We start from the raw sequence: 12,743 nt of genomic DNA, 5'->3' as shown, positions 1-12,743 counted from the left end.
GCTGTGTTTCTTTTGGCTCAGTGCTTCGGATGTGGACCATGACGCCCTCTATGAATGAATTCAGCTCTTATTAGAGAATTTTCAACCAGTAAAGTTGTATCTAGCCTGCCCAACCATAGGCTTCAGGCCTTCCATATGAACCCTTCAGTAAAAGTATGTCTGTAGTTATTACGACCTCTTAAAAGAGTTATGGACTTAACACGGAGCAAAACATGCCTATGTTTTGATAGCCTATGACTTGAATGTAAGTCACGACCACCCTACCTCCTCTGTCAAGTCTTTAGGTATATCGAACTTGAACTGGTTAAAGGGTTTTGGTCAATTGTACATATTTCTACACTTGGCCAATGCTCACCATAATAAAAATTATAATAAACAGTTCGTCTTTGTCGATTTGAGTTTCATGTTATGATTGAAGAACTCGGTAAGACTGTGGTAACGTGGAGCGACGGACCCCGTTTGAATTGCCCGCCTGCTTCCGACCTTAGTACCGCAGTCCGGCGGGTATGTCCCGGAATAATGGGTATATTAACAGGGAAGCCACTATGGTACACAAGATTTGATGCTAATGATTAGACCTTGAAGTACTGATGAGAAGGGCTAAAAGCGTTACGAAAGAATAGGGGTTACTTGAGGAAGGTTCCTACTGGAGCATATATGAATTCTTAATAATTGCATATAATTACCCCTATATGCGCTAATCGTATTATATGGCGATATGCATGATGCCGGTTCCCTCAGCGCATTGTTCCTCTCTTAGAAACATCACTAAAAAAAAGTAACACGCCTACGTAAGATAATGAAACGGCATGGGATAGCATGTATACGTAAGGGTTATAGTTGAATAGCCTAATATTCAGTTCTTACAATGCTGCCTACTACCGTTTGTCCGCTTCGCCTCAGCTCGAATTTACTTCGGACAGCTCCGGGTCGACGTACCGCCCGGCTTGGCATCTGGATTGTCCTATCTGGGGTTAGTGCATACGTACTGCCATTCTGCCCATTGTGGGGATCTGGAGGAAATCCACAGATGCCATTTCTTGGCATTTTTATTATCCTATTTGGGTTAAGCGCCGTGCTTCGCAAAGTGACGATGGCTACGTCCTAGTAGGTAGACGTTAGATGAGGCTGCGAGGGTCGCCATTGATGTTTTTTTTTTCTCTAATTATTTCTCTTGGGTTCTTTACTTTAATAAAGCTGTTTGCTTCTCTTCATTTTAGAATAAACGTCTTGTCTTTACTGAACAATAACTAGAGGTTAAACACTGGGCAAATAACTAAATAAGGAGGATCTATCTTATATCTTCGACATATAGATCCTCATTTTTCATTCATTTCTTATTTTGCTTCTATTACGGCTGTCAAAAGTTTATTCTTCCAAGATGGCAGCTGGAGAACCTAGTAAGAATTCTACCTCCCCAATCAAGGGTATACTACTAACACCACCTCACCTAGTCTTATACAGCTTATACGTCTATGCTCCCGATAAAGTTGCACCAATCATATTCGCCATTGCGTATGCCCTCTCAGCCATATTTCATATCTGGCAATGCTAGTTAGTATATTCACCCAAAGCAAATTCAATCTGCCCCTAACAGTTATAATAGTCGTTATGGAGCTTGGAAGTTGATCGGCCTGCACCCCGTTTGCGCGGTACTATTCACTGTTGGTTACGCGATGCGCGAATATGGAGCCTATAACTACATGTATAGCGTGACTACGAATGTGCCTTTAATGGTGTATATCCTTAGTCAGGTCTTTATCTTCGTCTGCCCGTAAGTTTATCAGTCTTGTCGACATATCGCCTATGGTTTTCGCTGATTAGACATTATAGGCCACTCCTAGAACTTGCCAACTATCATGTCCTCGGCCGCATATTTGCTTATGTGCCCTGGTGTGCACCCCTCCCCCCTGCTAGAGTTTTAACTATATTCGGTGGTCTCATGGGCCTTGTCGAAGCACTGAACTCTCTGGGTGTAGCACTATCCGCGAACCCGTCATCCTCGAGTTCGACGCAATCTCTCGGTAGCAATTTGACAATAGCAGCCCTCATAATCCAGCTCTGCCTTATTGCCATTTTTATCTGCCTTGCCGGTCTCTTCCATCAGCGATGCTCAAGAGCGAATGTACAAGTCAAGAGTGTTGGGATTCTCCTTCGAACGTTGTACGCGAGTATGGCATTGATCCTCGTACGATGCGTTTACCGGCTGGTAGAGCATACGGGAAATACAAACGTGGACCTCGGTAATATCGAGGCTCTTAGAAACCTGAGTCCGATCTTGCGATACGAATTCTTCTTCTATATATTCGAGGCAACCCTCATGCTCATCAACTCGGTTTTATGGAACGTGTGGAATCCTTGTCGCTTTCTGCCGAAGGAACATCACATCTATCTCTCACGCGACGGGACCGAAGTCCATGGAGAAGAAGACTTGGATAACCGGCCGCTCCTAGCCAAGACGGCGAACTTATTGACGTTCGGCATCTTATTTCGCAAAAGGAAGCAGACCCGAGGGTTCGAAGAGCTTAACCAATACCCGGGCTCTGGAAACTGAAGGGTGGCGATATACTATTAGCTAGTGTAATTGGTCCACGAAATCTTTGGCGATAATTAATTTCAAGCCTTGGCCTAGGGAGTTATATTGGCGAATTTCATGGGGGGAGCGAACTGTATAGGCAACGTACTATTCGGGGTCGAACTCCGTACTATACATGTTATAATGAATGCCCATGGCTGGCTCAGGGGTTGACTGGGACTTGTGTTCTTGGATTAGGAGATAGAAAGGCTGGTCTGTGAACTATGGCTTTTATTTGTTAGAAATACATAGAGATATCCATTAGGTCGGCACATAATTTACTTACAGTTCTCAGGTCCCAATCGTCCAGATTCAATTATAGAATTACCAAATATCAATCCGACTTCTTCAGATATTCTATCACCCCTAACTTATTGTCTTAGTAGTATGCGGCAAGCCGTTGGTATCGATTGCAATTTGCATCGTAAATATGTACGGTTTGTTAAAGCAAGAATCCCAGCGACTCTCGCCAGAGTCCCAAAATGACTCAAGTACGTGTTTAACCATCAATGGCACGGATGTACCAGTATCGTGACTGAGTTCCGGTAGCCGGCTTACAACGAATGAACGCATCGCTGGACTGCCACGAGCCGCATATATCCCCAATACGATTAGCGGCCAAAGCATAAATCGTTGGGTTTTCGGAGATGATAACCCGTCGCTTATAAGTGCTTGTAGAAGCTCACCATGCGTGGTGCAACAAGCGCTTAGCTCAGACGTCATATGGAGAACGGACAAGCTCTGCAGAGACAAGATAAGGTAAATCGCTACAGCAGCCTGGTATACGCTACCAATAAGCACCCAGTCTTCGGATGAGCGTTTGGAATCGGCCCATTGTTCGGGAAGGAAATCGTGGACGCGCTGTAGTATCTTATAAGCCTCGTGCGAAAGCTCCTCGGCTCCAGTGCTGATATATTCCGTAGCCCGCATTCGAAGATGATTAATCTTGATAATCTCGGCAAATAGGGGCAAAGGGCACATGTGAAAAGGAGACATTGCTGTACTAAATTCTTCTAGTAGGAAATCAGTTGTATCAAGTTGCGAACCTATTCTTGAAAGATCTGATGCAGGGCAGGTTGTGTTCCCAATCACAGCAAGACTGTTTCAAGGTTAGTATTCGTATCGCCTCTATTTATGGTGATTATTGGGATCACGTACACCCAGAGGCAACGTAATAGTGGCTTTAAGACTTTCGACCTAGCCATTGCCTGAAAGCCGCCGCGCAGCATCATTAATTCGTAGACTCCTTCGAGGTGACACCTCCAATTGAGTGAGGTACCCAGTTGAACCTGTAATGATTTAACATTGTACGTTGCCAATATCATATTATGAATAATTAACTCACGTCGACGAGAAGAATTGTTAGCACTCCGGCAATGATGGTATCGTCCTTACGCTTATCCTCTATGTCGAGATGATCTCTAAGAGAGCGGATGGCGAGGCCCCAGTAAAGATAAAACTTCTCAATTAACTCCTTGGACTCAAAACTGCCCCTCGTACGGTTGATTCGGTGACCTAGTATCATACAGATCATACCAAGGCGAAGATAATCCGGGGCCCAAGAGGCCCTCCGAAGGTGCTTGGTCGAAAGAGGGTATATATGAGGGTTATCTCCGAGTTCACAGAGGGGGAGCAGATCTCGGTATATGCAAGAATTAACTACCCGATTGAGGTCAGTCTATCAACATCAACTTATTTCAGTTGATTAGGTAGGTAGTGACTTGCAGTACTCAATACACTCAGCTAAAGCATAGACTTCAGTCTTGATCTCAATTCGCGGGATGAGTACGTGAGTATTTGACATCGTTTCGCTGGGCGCCCGTTTTGTTACGGTCCTAGTCATTCCATTTTCAATTTCGCTAGATGGTGTTTTGTTTCGTTTTCGACCCCGAGATATGACTCTTCCGGGTGCGAGCCACTTGAGTTTTACTGGTTTTACATCGCCGTATCCTGGGCATTCGATTCCCGACGCGGAACACCTTTGGCACGTGGGTTCTGTAAAATCGCAGACCAAACAGCGTCGGCGACACTCCCAGCAATGCCGCTTACTCTTCGGTTGGCTCTCCATCTTGGCGTATCTAACGTCTTAGAGCAACGCTGAGCGTCTACCGTTCTCAGTTTTCTAAGCAGGCATCAAGGGGGGCATAATATGCTAATCCGAGGCCTACGGTGGCAAGAAACTCATATTCTATGCATCGTAATGAAAGCTTAGATAAATGCACTAAATAATAAGATATCGGAATTTAAATCTAGTCTGATGGATTTTTAAACACAGTCCCGAGAAATGGTACAATTGATGTAAACATTGAGAATTTTTCGAAATTGTTAACTTCTGCCTTGGCTCGATACGTCAGCTTTTGTGCACGGACCTTTAAGTCGGAGATATCACCAGTCCTACGTGTCAATTAACTCCGAACCCCTTTTCATATTCATCGAGCTTCACTCCTACGTCCCAACTCAAAGTCCTTTCACATCATCTTGTAAGCTAAAACCATAGCCAATATTATCAGTTTAGTTTGATATTCTCTAAATTTTCGGTTTCCAGACGCTAAACATATCAGTGCCCTTCCCATTCTCATACGATCGTGGTGGTTTGAAGTAGGCCACTCTTTGAAATGACCCCTCTAGCATCCTAGTATCTTGTATTGAATTTTCAGACATGATACCATCGCCGCCTTCAGCTAGGATGTTCCAATAGACGTCTTTCAATCCCCAAGGCGGTCCAAGAGCCCTTAAATCCTTATATAAAGGAAACTCGAGGCAGGCAAGTACCCCGACTGGGGAGATAAGCTCGCGCATGCGACGAGCCCAGTCTTTTCGTAAATCAGGGGGTAGGGCACATAAAAACTACCTTATATATCAGTATCACGGTTGCATCCATTATCTTAGCGAATACTCCACCGTTTTATCTGCTTAGTAGACCGATAGGTAGGTTCGACAACTTACAGCGTAATCATAAATTAGGTCGAAGCCCTGAAAATTCTCGGTCGCTATCTGCTTTTCCCAGCCTGTTTCGAAGAAGTCTCCTTGGATAAACTTCACATTACCTCGGTACTTAATTGATCGACTTGCTTTTGACGAGCCAAAGTTATAGCTGGATGGTTCGCAAAACTGGGCTGCCGCATTAACTTCCGCCATTTGAATAGCCCTCTGAGAGATCTCTAAGCCATATGCGTCGAAGCCGTGGAGAGCTAGCATAATAACATCGTAGCCTTTCCCACAGTCCTATTCCGTTCAGGCCGTAATAAAGGTCAGTCAAATGAATGATGCATGGCATCTTGCTATTCTCTTACGGGATTCACTTACGGGGATGAGGGCAATCGGTCGATAATTAGGATGAGGTTGCGATATTTCGGACTGCGACTCGATCCAGTCGATGAGAGCGGGCGATGGGCCCGTACGATCCCAGAAATAGCTCTTATCATGGTTCCAAAGCTCAGTCCACTCCGAGGGTTGATTGTCACGGGAACTTTACAGGTATATTAGTACAATAGGTAATTATGATATAAAAGTTGAGTAAAACTTGCCGGTTAATAAAATGAGAGACTAGTTGAGTAAGCGGCGTGGGTGGCGTATCCATAGGTATTGGCAAGAGGATGAATTACTCGAATACCCAGGAACTAAGATGCAACTGCCTAACTTCTTATGAACAATTCTTATTTGAGTACATCAATAATGAGATAAATGATGCTATATTTTAATTTCCCGAGGAAAAAAAAAAGAGTAGTGACGCTAAATACTCCACTGACTGATTTAGTGTCATGCTCCGTCTTATCTCAACGTTGACTGATTCACGGCTCAATACCCACAAATAACAGTCTTCGTACCTTAGGAGATAAGTAAAAACGTACCTTTTCACACCCGACATTTGAGATCTTAGATATATATAAAAATAGATATAAGAGGTATTAATAATAATGTCCGAATCCTAAAAACGTATCCTGTCAATATCGGGTGGCTCATAGTATATTAAGTAAGCGATGTATACAACACAACCCAGGTTCAATGTCCAAGAAAAATTATAATCGAATCCATACACATTCATGTTTCTTAAGTTTAGAATGGAACAAAAGAGTACAAATGGCTGCATTGTGACTAATAAGAAGTGAATAAGGGAGGTTGGGCATACATGGAGGGTTGCATTTCAGGCAATGAAGCAGGTTACACAAGCCTGGTTGAATAACAGAAAATAATTTCTTGAGTTTTGGGTGTTTCTAACTATCAAACTCTCCCTTTTCCCGTGCTCTCAAACAGGATTATTTGGTAATTAATAACTATGGCTGTTTACGATGAATACCCCCTTCCCGAGGACGGCTTTATCCGAATAGCCACCATCCATCCTGGAGACTGGCAAGACGAGATCGAAATCAGTTTGGCCGTCGTTGAGTTCCTTGAGGCCAATCCTCTTAGATATGAAGCTCTGTCTTACGTCTGGGGGTCAGAAGATGATCCGGAAGCTATTCGGGTTATATTAGATACGGAAAGGACCTTTATATTCCCCGTAACGCGGAGTTTGTTTGCTTCCTTGCGATATCTACGCCGACCATCCGAGTCCAGGGCCATATGGGTTGATGCAATATGTATCAACCAGTCAAATAACATCGAAAAGAGCCAACAAGTCATGAGAATGGGCGCTATCTTTCGATCAGCCAATCGTGTCGTTGGATTTCTAGGCGAAGAAAACAACGACGGCGCTCACGGAATGAACCTCATGTCTTATATTGGTTCTCAAGTTGACGTGAACTGGGAACCCGTGAACATGTGGCCGGCAAAATATTGTGCAGACCCAATGATTAGTGATAAGGCCCGTACTCTACCGGTGGTAGAAAGAGACATGTGTGCAATATATCACATATTACATCGCAACTGGTTCGAGAGGCTTTGGATTAGACAGGAGATAATGCTTGCCAATAGCCACGCCATCTTGCAATGTGGCACAACAGAGACGAACTGGATAACATTTCGAAAAGCGTTGCTATGCCTCTTCGTCAAACCCCCAGTCGAATTTCATTACTCCCACGCATTTCGTCAGCGCTTGTATTTCATAAGCGGGCTCATCTTTCCGAGAAGGAACATATCGCTAATGTCGCTACGTCTCCACTTTGATGGAGCTATATGCCGTGACCCTAGGGATAAGATTTTCGCGATCAGATCGCTTTTGACGTCGGCCGATAGGGACTGTTGTCCAGTTCCGGATTATGGCAAATCGTGGATTGAAATATATAAAGATGTAACGTTAACCTGGATCCAGAGGTTTGGTTCCCTGGCATTGCTCCGCGACTGTCATTTCGAACCCAATGCTTTGCATCCAAGTTGGGTTCCTAACTGGTCCAAGGCGGTACCAGCTCGAGAACTATGCCAACAACCGTTTCTGGCATCCTCTAGGTTGGGTACTTATGTAGAATCCCCGGTGGATGGGGTACTCCGCGTGCCAGGTGTGACATCTACAGAAATCATGGAAGTCTATCACATTCCAGATCTCTCTAACGCCACTCTGAGAGACATGTTCAATATTTACCACCAACTTTTATTAACTCATGATACTAGTCAGATCGAGCGCAACCAACTTCCGGATGAAGTAGTGGAAACCTATGCTAAAACTCTGGTTTACGGGTGCATCGCCAATGAGTCCACTGATATCCCATTTATCACGCTGCCAAGTTTGGGAGAAGCCAAAAGGGTAGTTACGGAACTATATTCAGGGCCATGTTACGATCCTGAGTTTTTCAAACCAAATAGCCCTGGATACGATTTCCTCCAACAAGCTCGCATCATAGGGGGCAAAAGGTTCGCACGGTGCAGCAACGGATATTTTGGAATTGTTCCCCCGCATACACAAGTTGGTGACCATGTTTGTGTCCTAATCGGCTGCAATGGAGTTATGATACTTCGGCCCATGACCAATGGTCAGTTTACTCTCATGGGCGAAGCCTACATCGATCAATTACGCATCGGAGAGGCCTTATTAGGGCCCCTCCCTGAAAACGTTCAAATTTACCTAACCACTCATGCTCACCGAGCTACTTTTGGCTTTGTGGGTACGGAATCAGGGGATATTACTTTCGAGGACCCGAGGTTGAAGAACCTGCCGATAGATCTCTCCGAATATAGGGAGCAACTGAAGGAGAATGGTCACGCCATTCTATTCGTGCATCCTAAATTCTTCAACAGTATTGGCGTAGATGTTCGGTATTTCGATCTCATATAAATACAAGGAATGATAATACCGATGACATGGGTTAATTCAACTCAAAAGGGGGACATGTGATAATAACTAGGCGGCAGAAATATAAACCAATGTCTATTGCCAAATCTATTTAGTTACTATCTACCTTAGTCACACGCAAATAGTGTAGAACTAACTGATGTCCCTTAACTATGAGGTTCCAGAGGAGTCACCTTTTTCACAACCCGTGCAGGTGCACCCATGGCAACACTCCACGCCGGAATATTCTTCGTTACCACCGAGCTAGCGGCAATGGTGCATCCCTGGCCAATTGTGACACCAGGTAGGATCACAACATTACCGCCTACCCAGCAGTCGTCTTCGATAGTTATGGGTTTGGCGTACTCTATATCGTCCCTACGACTTTGCACCTCAGTTTCGTGAGTAGCTGTTAGGATCGACACATTCGGGCCGAACATAACACGATCGCCTATGGTGACTAGTGCGCAATCCAAAATGGTCAGATTGAAGTTGGAATAGAATCGATCCCCAAGGCGAATGTTGCATCCGTAGTCCACGGCGAGTGATGGTTCAATGAAAACACCATTCCCAACATGACCTAAGAACTGCTTAAGCATATTATGCCGAACTTCCGCTAAGGATTCGAAGTCCGCTTCCGGGTCATCAGGGAAGTAGTTGTTGTATTTGTGCATCCACCTCCGAGCATTGAAGCGTGCTTTCGACAGTTCGGGATCATGGGCATCATAGCTAAGCGGTCGGGTATTATTAGCGAAACAGCTCCTTAGATTCGTCGTACTTCAGCCTTAGCCAGATTGAATACAAGATGATGGTGATGATGTCATCTGGCCAGCAGGGAAGCACTCACAGCATCCCAGAGATCATCTTGTCGAATTCTTCAGACTTTGGTACGTAAGCTAAAGCAGAGGCCTTTTCAAGCTCAGTTGGGTTCTTCTCTTGGGCAGCCATAATTGCTTAAACCTTGTGGTAGATGTCAGTCGTGGAAAATAGGGGGGTCGACGGAATGGCTCACGATGAAAATTATGTAAGAATAATGAGTGGTTCCTTTTATTTATTTTCGGAGATCCGAACGGAAGGGGATTAAACGACGTCAAATTCGGTAGCTCCGACTCCTTAATTATGAACACGTAAACGTCCGTGGTTTGGCCCGCAGATTCGTTGTTGTCTAACCTTTCAGTAGATGCATATAAAGTGGCTTTCCTTTACTTGAGCACCGCCACAGATTGGAGTGGCTTAGTACAAAACCGATTCTATTAACAAGTCGCAGACTCGGAGACGAAGAAGATGGTAATAATCACTTGTTTGAATAAACTGAATAATAAGCTTAGATATTTATTGATCCTATGAGATATGGTTAGAGTATATAATCTTAGGTAGGTATGGGCGTACTGCTTCATATATTACCTATCCCCAAATAAAAAATTTGATACCCCATCGTGACAACTCAAGATGAAATGGCTTATGCAGGAGATATGGCGAGCACATAATTGGTTATCCATTGGTCTACGGAAATTCCGTGGCGTTGGGGATTTATGATATCCTATAATTTCAGTAAATATACAGACAGACCTATTGAAGATGAGTAACAGTGTTGAAATACTAGCTAATTGAATGTGTCATGAACATTCAATGATGTTATAGCTACTAGCTATTTTAATATTCTAACTTTCTATTAGTATTACGACTCTATGCAGCATGCTGTTATGTGGAGCGGCTTACCCAAATGTTCGTGATAGCCGACCCCTATTAAGCGCTTCAGTACGGACGCTACAGCTGTTTCATATAAAAGACCGAAGACTATTGCCAACACAGTGTTGCATTAGACTATAATTGGCCAGGACTAGCTTCGGATGAAGAGTATGAAGTTGAGGTGAAAGCCGCCCAGATATCGGGATAGAGTCGATGATTAATTCCAGGGGCTGAATGGCGTGCTTGCCCGCGCATACGTATTGTACCACGATAATCAAAATAAGCAAATCAGTTATTTTCCTTGGCGATCTATGTGATGCATTTTTATCTATCTTCCGATCTATATAGTATCACGCGTTAACCCTAAGGTAAGGCGCGATTTTCTCGGTAAGGGTTTCTATGGAGTCTTTTCGGGGGTGTTACCTCTAGTCGATTAGAATCAGCATGGGAAAGTTCAGATAATAAATACTTAATAAGCCTCATTTCTTCAAGGGATTTCATGATTGTTTAACTGTCTACCTACCTCTTAGTATATGCCTATCAGATTGTCAATATGACGGATGTAGAAGATGCAGCGCCTCGAAGTCCTGGGGACACTGAGCAAAAACCTATCAAGGGTGAGTCGTGGAGCTATCGCAATCATGAAATACCTACTAATATTCGTTAGTCAAATGGTATCGATCAGTGTTTTACAATGCCACAATCCTCGGGCTCTGCAGTTTTGCTGCACCAGGGCTATGGGGAGCAATGAACTCTCTCGGGGCTGGTGGTTCCCAATCGCCTTACCTCGTTAACACCGGGAATGCACTCACATTCTGTCTTATGATAGTATCTTGCTGGTTGACCAGTGGTGCTGTCAAGTATATTGGAATCACCGGTGCCCTATTTGTCGGTACCATTGGTTACGCCCCGTATAGCGCCGGACTATATCTGAATAACCGATATGGTGTCGAATGGCTTGTCATCGTTGGAGCTGCCTTCTGTGGCGTATCAGCTGGAATTTTCTGGGCGGCAGAAACAGCAATCGCTATTTCTTATCCCGAGCCGCGCAATCGAGGGAGAATGGTCGCCTACTGGTTAACGTGGACTCGACTTGGACAGATCTTAGGAGGAGCTGTGAATTTGGGGCTTAACGTAAATCGAAATCAGGCTGGAAAAGTCTCTTATACGGTATACATCATATTCATTGCCCTTCAGGCAAGCGGGACGTTGGTTGCTGTACTCCTTAATCCACCATCGAAGGTCCAACGTCGAGATGGTACTCCCGTCCAACTTGTTATCTACGACAATCCCTGGCAAGAAATCAAGACCACGACAAGAACGTTTTTCACCAAGAAATTCCTCTTGATTGTTCTGTGGATAGGTCAAGGGGTCTACTCGGAAGCCGTCTTTTACACCTATAACGCTCTATGGTTTAGCGTGCGCGCAAGAGCTCTTGGATCATTTCTATCCGGAATCGTAGCGGTTATATGCGGAAACCTCCTTGGGCTATGGCTAGACCAGCACCAAATCTCCCTTAAGACGAGGTCACGCCGCGCTTTTGCGGTCATCATGACTTTACAAGGTGCTTGGTGGTTATGGCTTACGATCAACGTTACTGAGTATCATCGGACCCAACCTACTTTCGACTGGAATGATCCCGGGTTCGGAAGGGCATTCGGTGTTTTCGTCTTTCTCGTTTCTGGCTTCCAGCTCAACTATAATTTCTCATACTTCATTATTGGCCAGATATCGTCGAGTCCGCAAGAAACAATTCGTCTTGCGGCGTTACTGCGTGGAACGGAATCGGCTTGGCAAGCTGTTAGTTATGGATTAAATGCAGTTCCCATCATTGCGGCTGTTGGCGGCCCCTATATAAACTTTGGTTTATGGGGTGCTTCCATATTACCGGCTTGGTTGGTGATCAAAAATTTTGGTGCCGAAGGCGATAAATCCGACTTGGAGAGTCACGCTGAAATTCAAGGGGAAGACCTACGAAAAGATGAAGGTTCGAACTGAATTCACTAACGACATTTATTAGCTACCTCAGGTACCTAATTTAGACTAGAATTGCGGACGAGAACTTTTGGAAATCCAGTGGTTAGCAAGTCCAGATTTTATTACAATAGACTGCTCTAGAATGGTATTCTTTTGAGACCAATATTGCTATGTATGAGTCCCCCGTGTTTTGTCAACGGGTAGACAATCGTTTTATCAAATTCTTAGTATTTTAGCTGTAAAACTCTTGATCGGGAGTTTTAGTAGCTTGCGGCTCGACATAGGGGGAGAGTGAAG

General features: G+C 44.4%; 6 protein-coding genes across 6 annotated transcripts; 3 read left to right on the top strand and 3 right to left on the bottom strand.

Annotated features, from left to right (window-relative positions):
- Window positions 1-1,381: 1,381 nt before the first annotated feature.
- F5Y00DRAFT_261967 (uncharacterized protein) lies at window positions 1,382-2,554 on the top strand (the record flags this gene model as incomplete). Its single annotated transcript, XM_048011304.1, has 4 exons — window positions 1,382-1,400; window positions 1,455-1,554; window positions 1,607-1,774; window positions 1,834-2,554. The coding sequence occupies 4 exons, from the start codon at window positions 1,382-1,384 to the stop codon at window positions 2,552-2,554; spliced, it is 1,008 nt and encodes a 335-aa protein (XP_047865080.1).
- Window positions 2,555-2,718: 164 nt separating this feature from the next.
- On the bottom strand, window positions 2,719-4,869 carry F5Y00DRAFT_74441 (fungal-specific transcription factor domain-containing protein). Its single transcript, XM_048014099.1, has 5 exons — window positions 4,301-4,869; window positions 3,921-4,234; window positions 3,734-3,864; window positions 2,862-3,674; window positions 2,719-2,803 (listed from the first exon to the last, which is right to left on the bottom strand). The coding sequence occupies exons 1-4, from the start codon at window positions 4,641-4,643 to the stop codon at window positions 2,942-2,944; spliced, it is 1,521 nt and encodes a 506-aa protein (XP_047865079.1). The 5' UTR covers window positions 4,644-4,869; the 3' UTR covers window positions 2,719-2,803; window positions 2,862-2,941.
- Window positions 4,870-4,916: 47 nt separating this feature from the next.
- On the bottom strand, window positions 4,917-6,286 carry F5Y00DRAFT_236691 (S-adenosyl-L-methionine-dependent methyltransferase). Its single transcript, XM_048007734.1, has 4 exons — window positions 6,103-6,286; window positions 5,882-6,044; window positions 5,522-5,800; window positions 4,917-5,422 (listed from the first exon to the last, which is right to left on the bottom strand). Exons 1-4 carry the CDS (start codon window positions 6,153-6,155, stop codon window positions 5,102-5,104), a joined length of 816 nt encoding a protein of 271 aa, XP_047865078.1. The 5' UTR covers window positions 6,156-6,286; the 3' UTR covers window positions 4,917-5,101.
- Window positions 6,287-6,851: 565 nt separating this feature from the next.
- Window positions 6,852-8,783, top strand: F5Y00DRAFT_269781 (HET-domain-containing protein; the record flags this gene model as incomplete). Its single annotated transcript, XM_048012503.1, has 1 exon — window positions 6,852-8,783. The coding sequence occupies one exon, from the start codon at window positions 6,852-6,854 to the stop codon at window positions 8,781-8,783; it is 1,932 nt and encodes a 643-aa protein (XP_047865077.1).
- A 72-nt stretch (window positions 8,784-8,855) lies between these two features.
- On the bottom strand, window positions 8,856-9,650 carry F5Y00DRAFT_236689 (trimeric LpxA-like protein). Its single transcript, XM_048007733.1, has one exon. The coding sequence runs from the start codon at window positions 9,452-9,454 to the stop codon at window positions 8,948-8,950; it is 507 nt and encodes a 168-aa protein (XP_047865076.1). The 5' UTR covers window positions 9,455-9,650; the 3' UTR covers window positions 8,856-8,947.
- Window positions 9,651-10,820: 1,170 nt separating this feature from the next.
- Window positions 10,821-12,594, top strand: F5Y00DRAFT_236682 (major facilitator superfamily domain-containing protein). The gene is made up of 2 exons (XM_048007732.1): window positions 10,821-11,086; window positions 11,137-12,594. Exons 1-2 carry the CDS (start codon window positions 11,023-11,025, stop codon window positions 12,465-12,467), a joined length of 1,395 nt encoding a protein of 464 aa, XP_047865075.1. The 5' UTR covers window positions 10,821-11,022; the 3' UTR covers window positions 12,468-12,594.
- Window positions 12,595-12,743: the final 149 nt, after the last annotated feature.

Source organism: Daldinia vernicosa, assembly GCF_022497035.1.
Source record: "Daldinia vernicosa strain CBS 139.73 unplaced genomic scaffold F5Y00scaffold_22, whole genome shotgun sequence".
Taxonomy (NCBI): domain Eukaryota; kingdom Fungi; phylum Ascomycota; class Sordariomycetes; order Xylariales; family Hypoxylaceae; genus Daldinia; species Daldinia vernicosa.
The sequence above is the reverse complement of the archived record's forward strand: the minus strand, read 5'-3'. Positions and strand labels throughout refer to the sequence as shown.

Excerpts from the sequence above, each read along its gene's own strand:
- F5Y00DRAFT_74441 (XM_048014099.1), bottom strand. The coding sequence starts at position 4,643 with ATGGAGAGCCAACCGAAGAGTAAGCGGCATTGCTGGGAGTGTCGCCGA. Across the intron at positions 4,235-4,300 it reads AGCTGAGTGTATTGAGTACT|TTAATTCTTGCATATACCGA; the intron begins GCAAGTCACTAC and ends TCAATCGGGTAG. Across the intron at positions 3,675-3,733 it reads CTATTACGTTGCCTCTGGGT|TCTTGCTGTGATTGGGAACA; the intron begins GTACGTGATCCC and ends ACCTTGAAACAG.
- F5Y00DRAFT_236682 (XM_048007732.1), top strand. The coding sequence starts at position 11,023 with ATGACGGATGTAGAAGATGCAGCGCCTCGAAGTCCTGGGGACACTGAG. Across the intron at positions 11,087-11,136 it reads TGAGCAAAAACCTATCAAGG|TCAAATGGTATCGATCAGTG; the intron begins GTGAGTCGTGGA and ends AATATTCGTTAG.
- F5Y00DRAFT_236689 (XM_048007733.1), bottom strand. The coding sequence starts at position 9,454 with ATGCACAAATACAACAACTACTTCCCTGATGACCCGGAAGCGGACTTC.
- F5Y00DRAFT_236691 (XM_048007734.1), bottom strand. The coding sequence starts at position 6,155 with ATGGATACGCCACCCACGCCGCTTACTCAACTAGTCTCTCATTTTATT. Across the intron at positions 5,801-5,881 it reads GACCGATTGCCCTCATCCCC|GACTGTGGGAAAGGCTACGA; the intron begins GTAAGTGAATCC and ends TGAACGGAATAG. Across the intron at positions 5,423-5,521 it reads ACCTAATTTATGATTACGCT|TTTTTATGTGCCCTACCCCC; the intron begins GTAAGTTGTCGA and ends TATATAAGGTAG.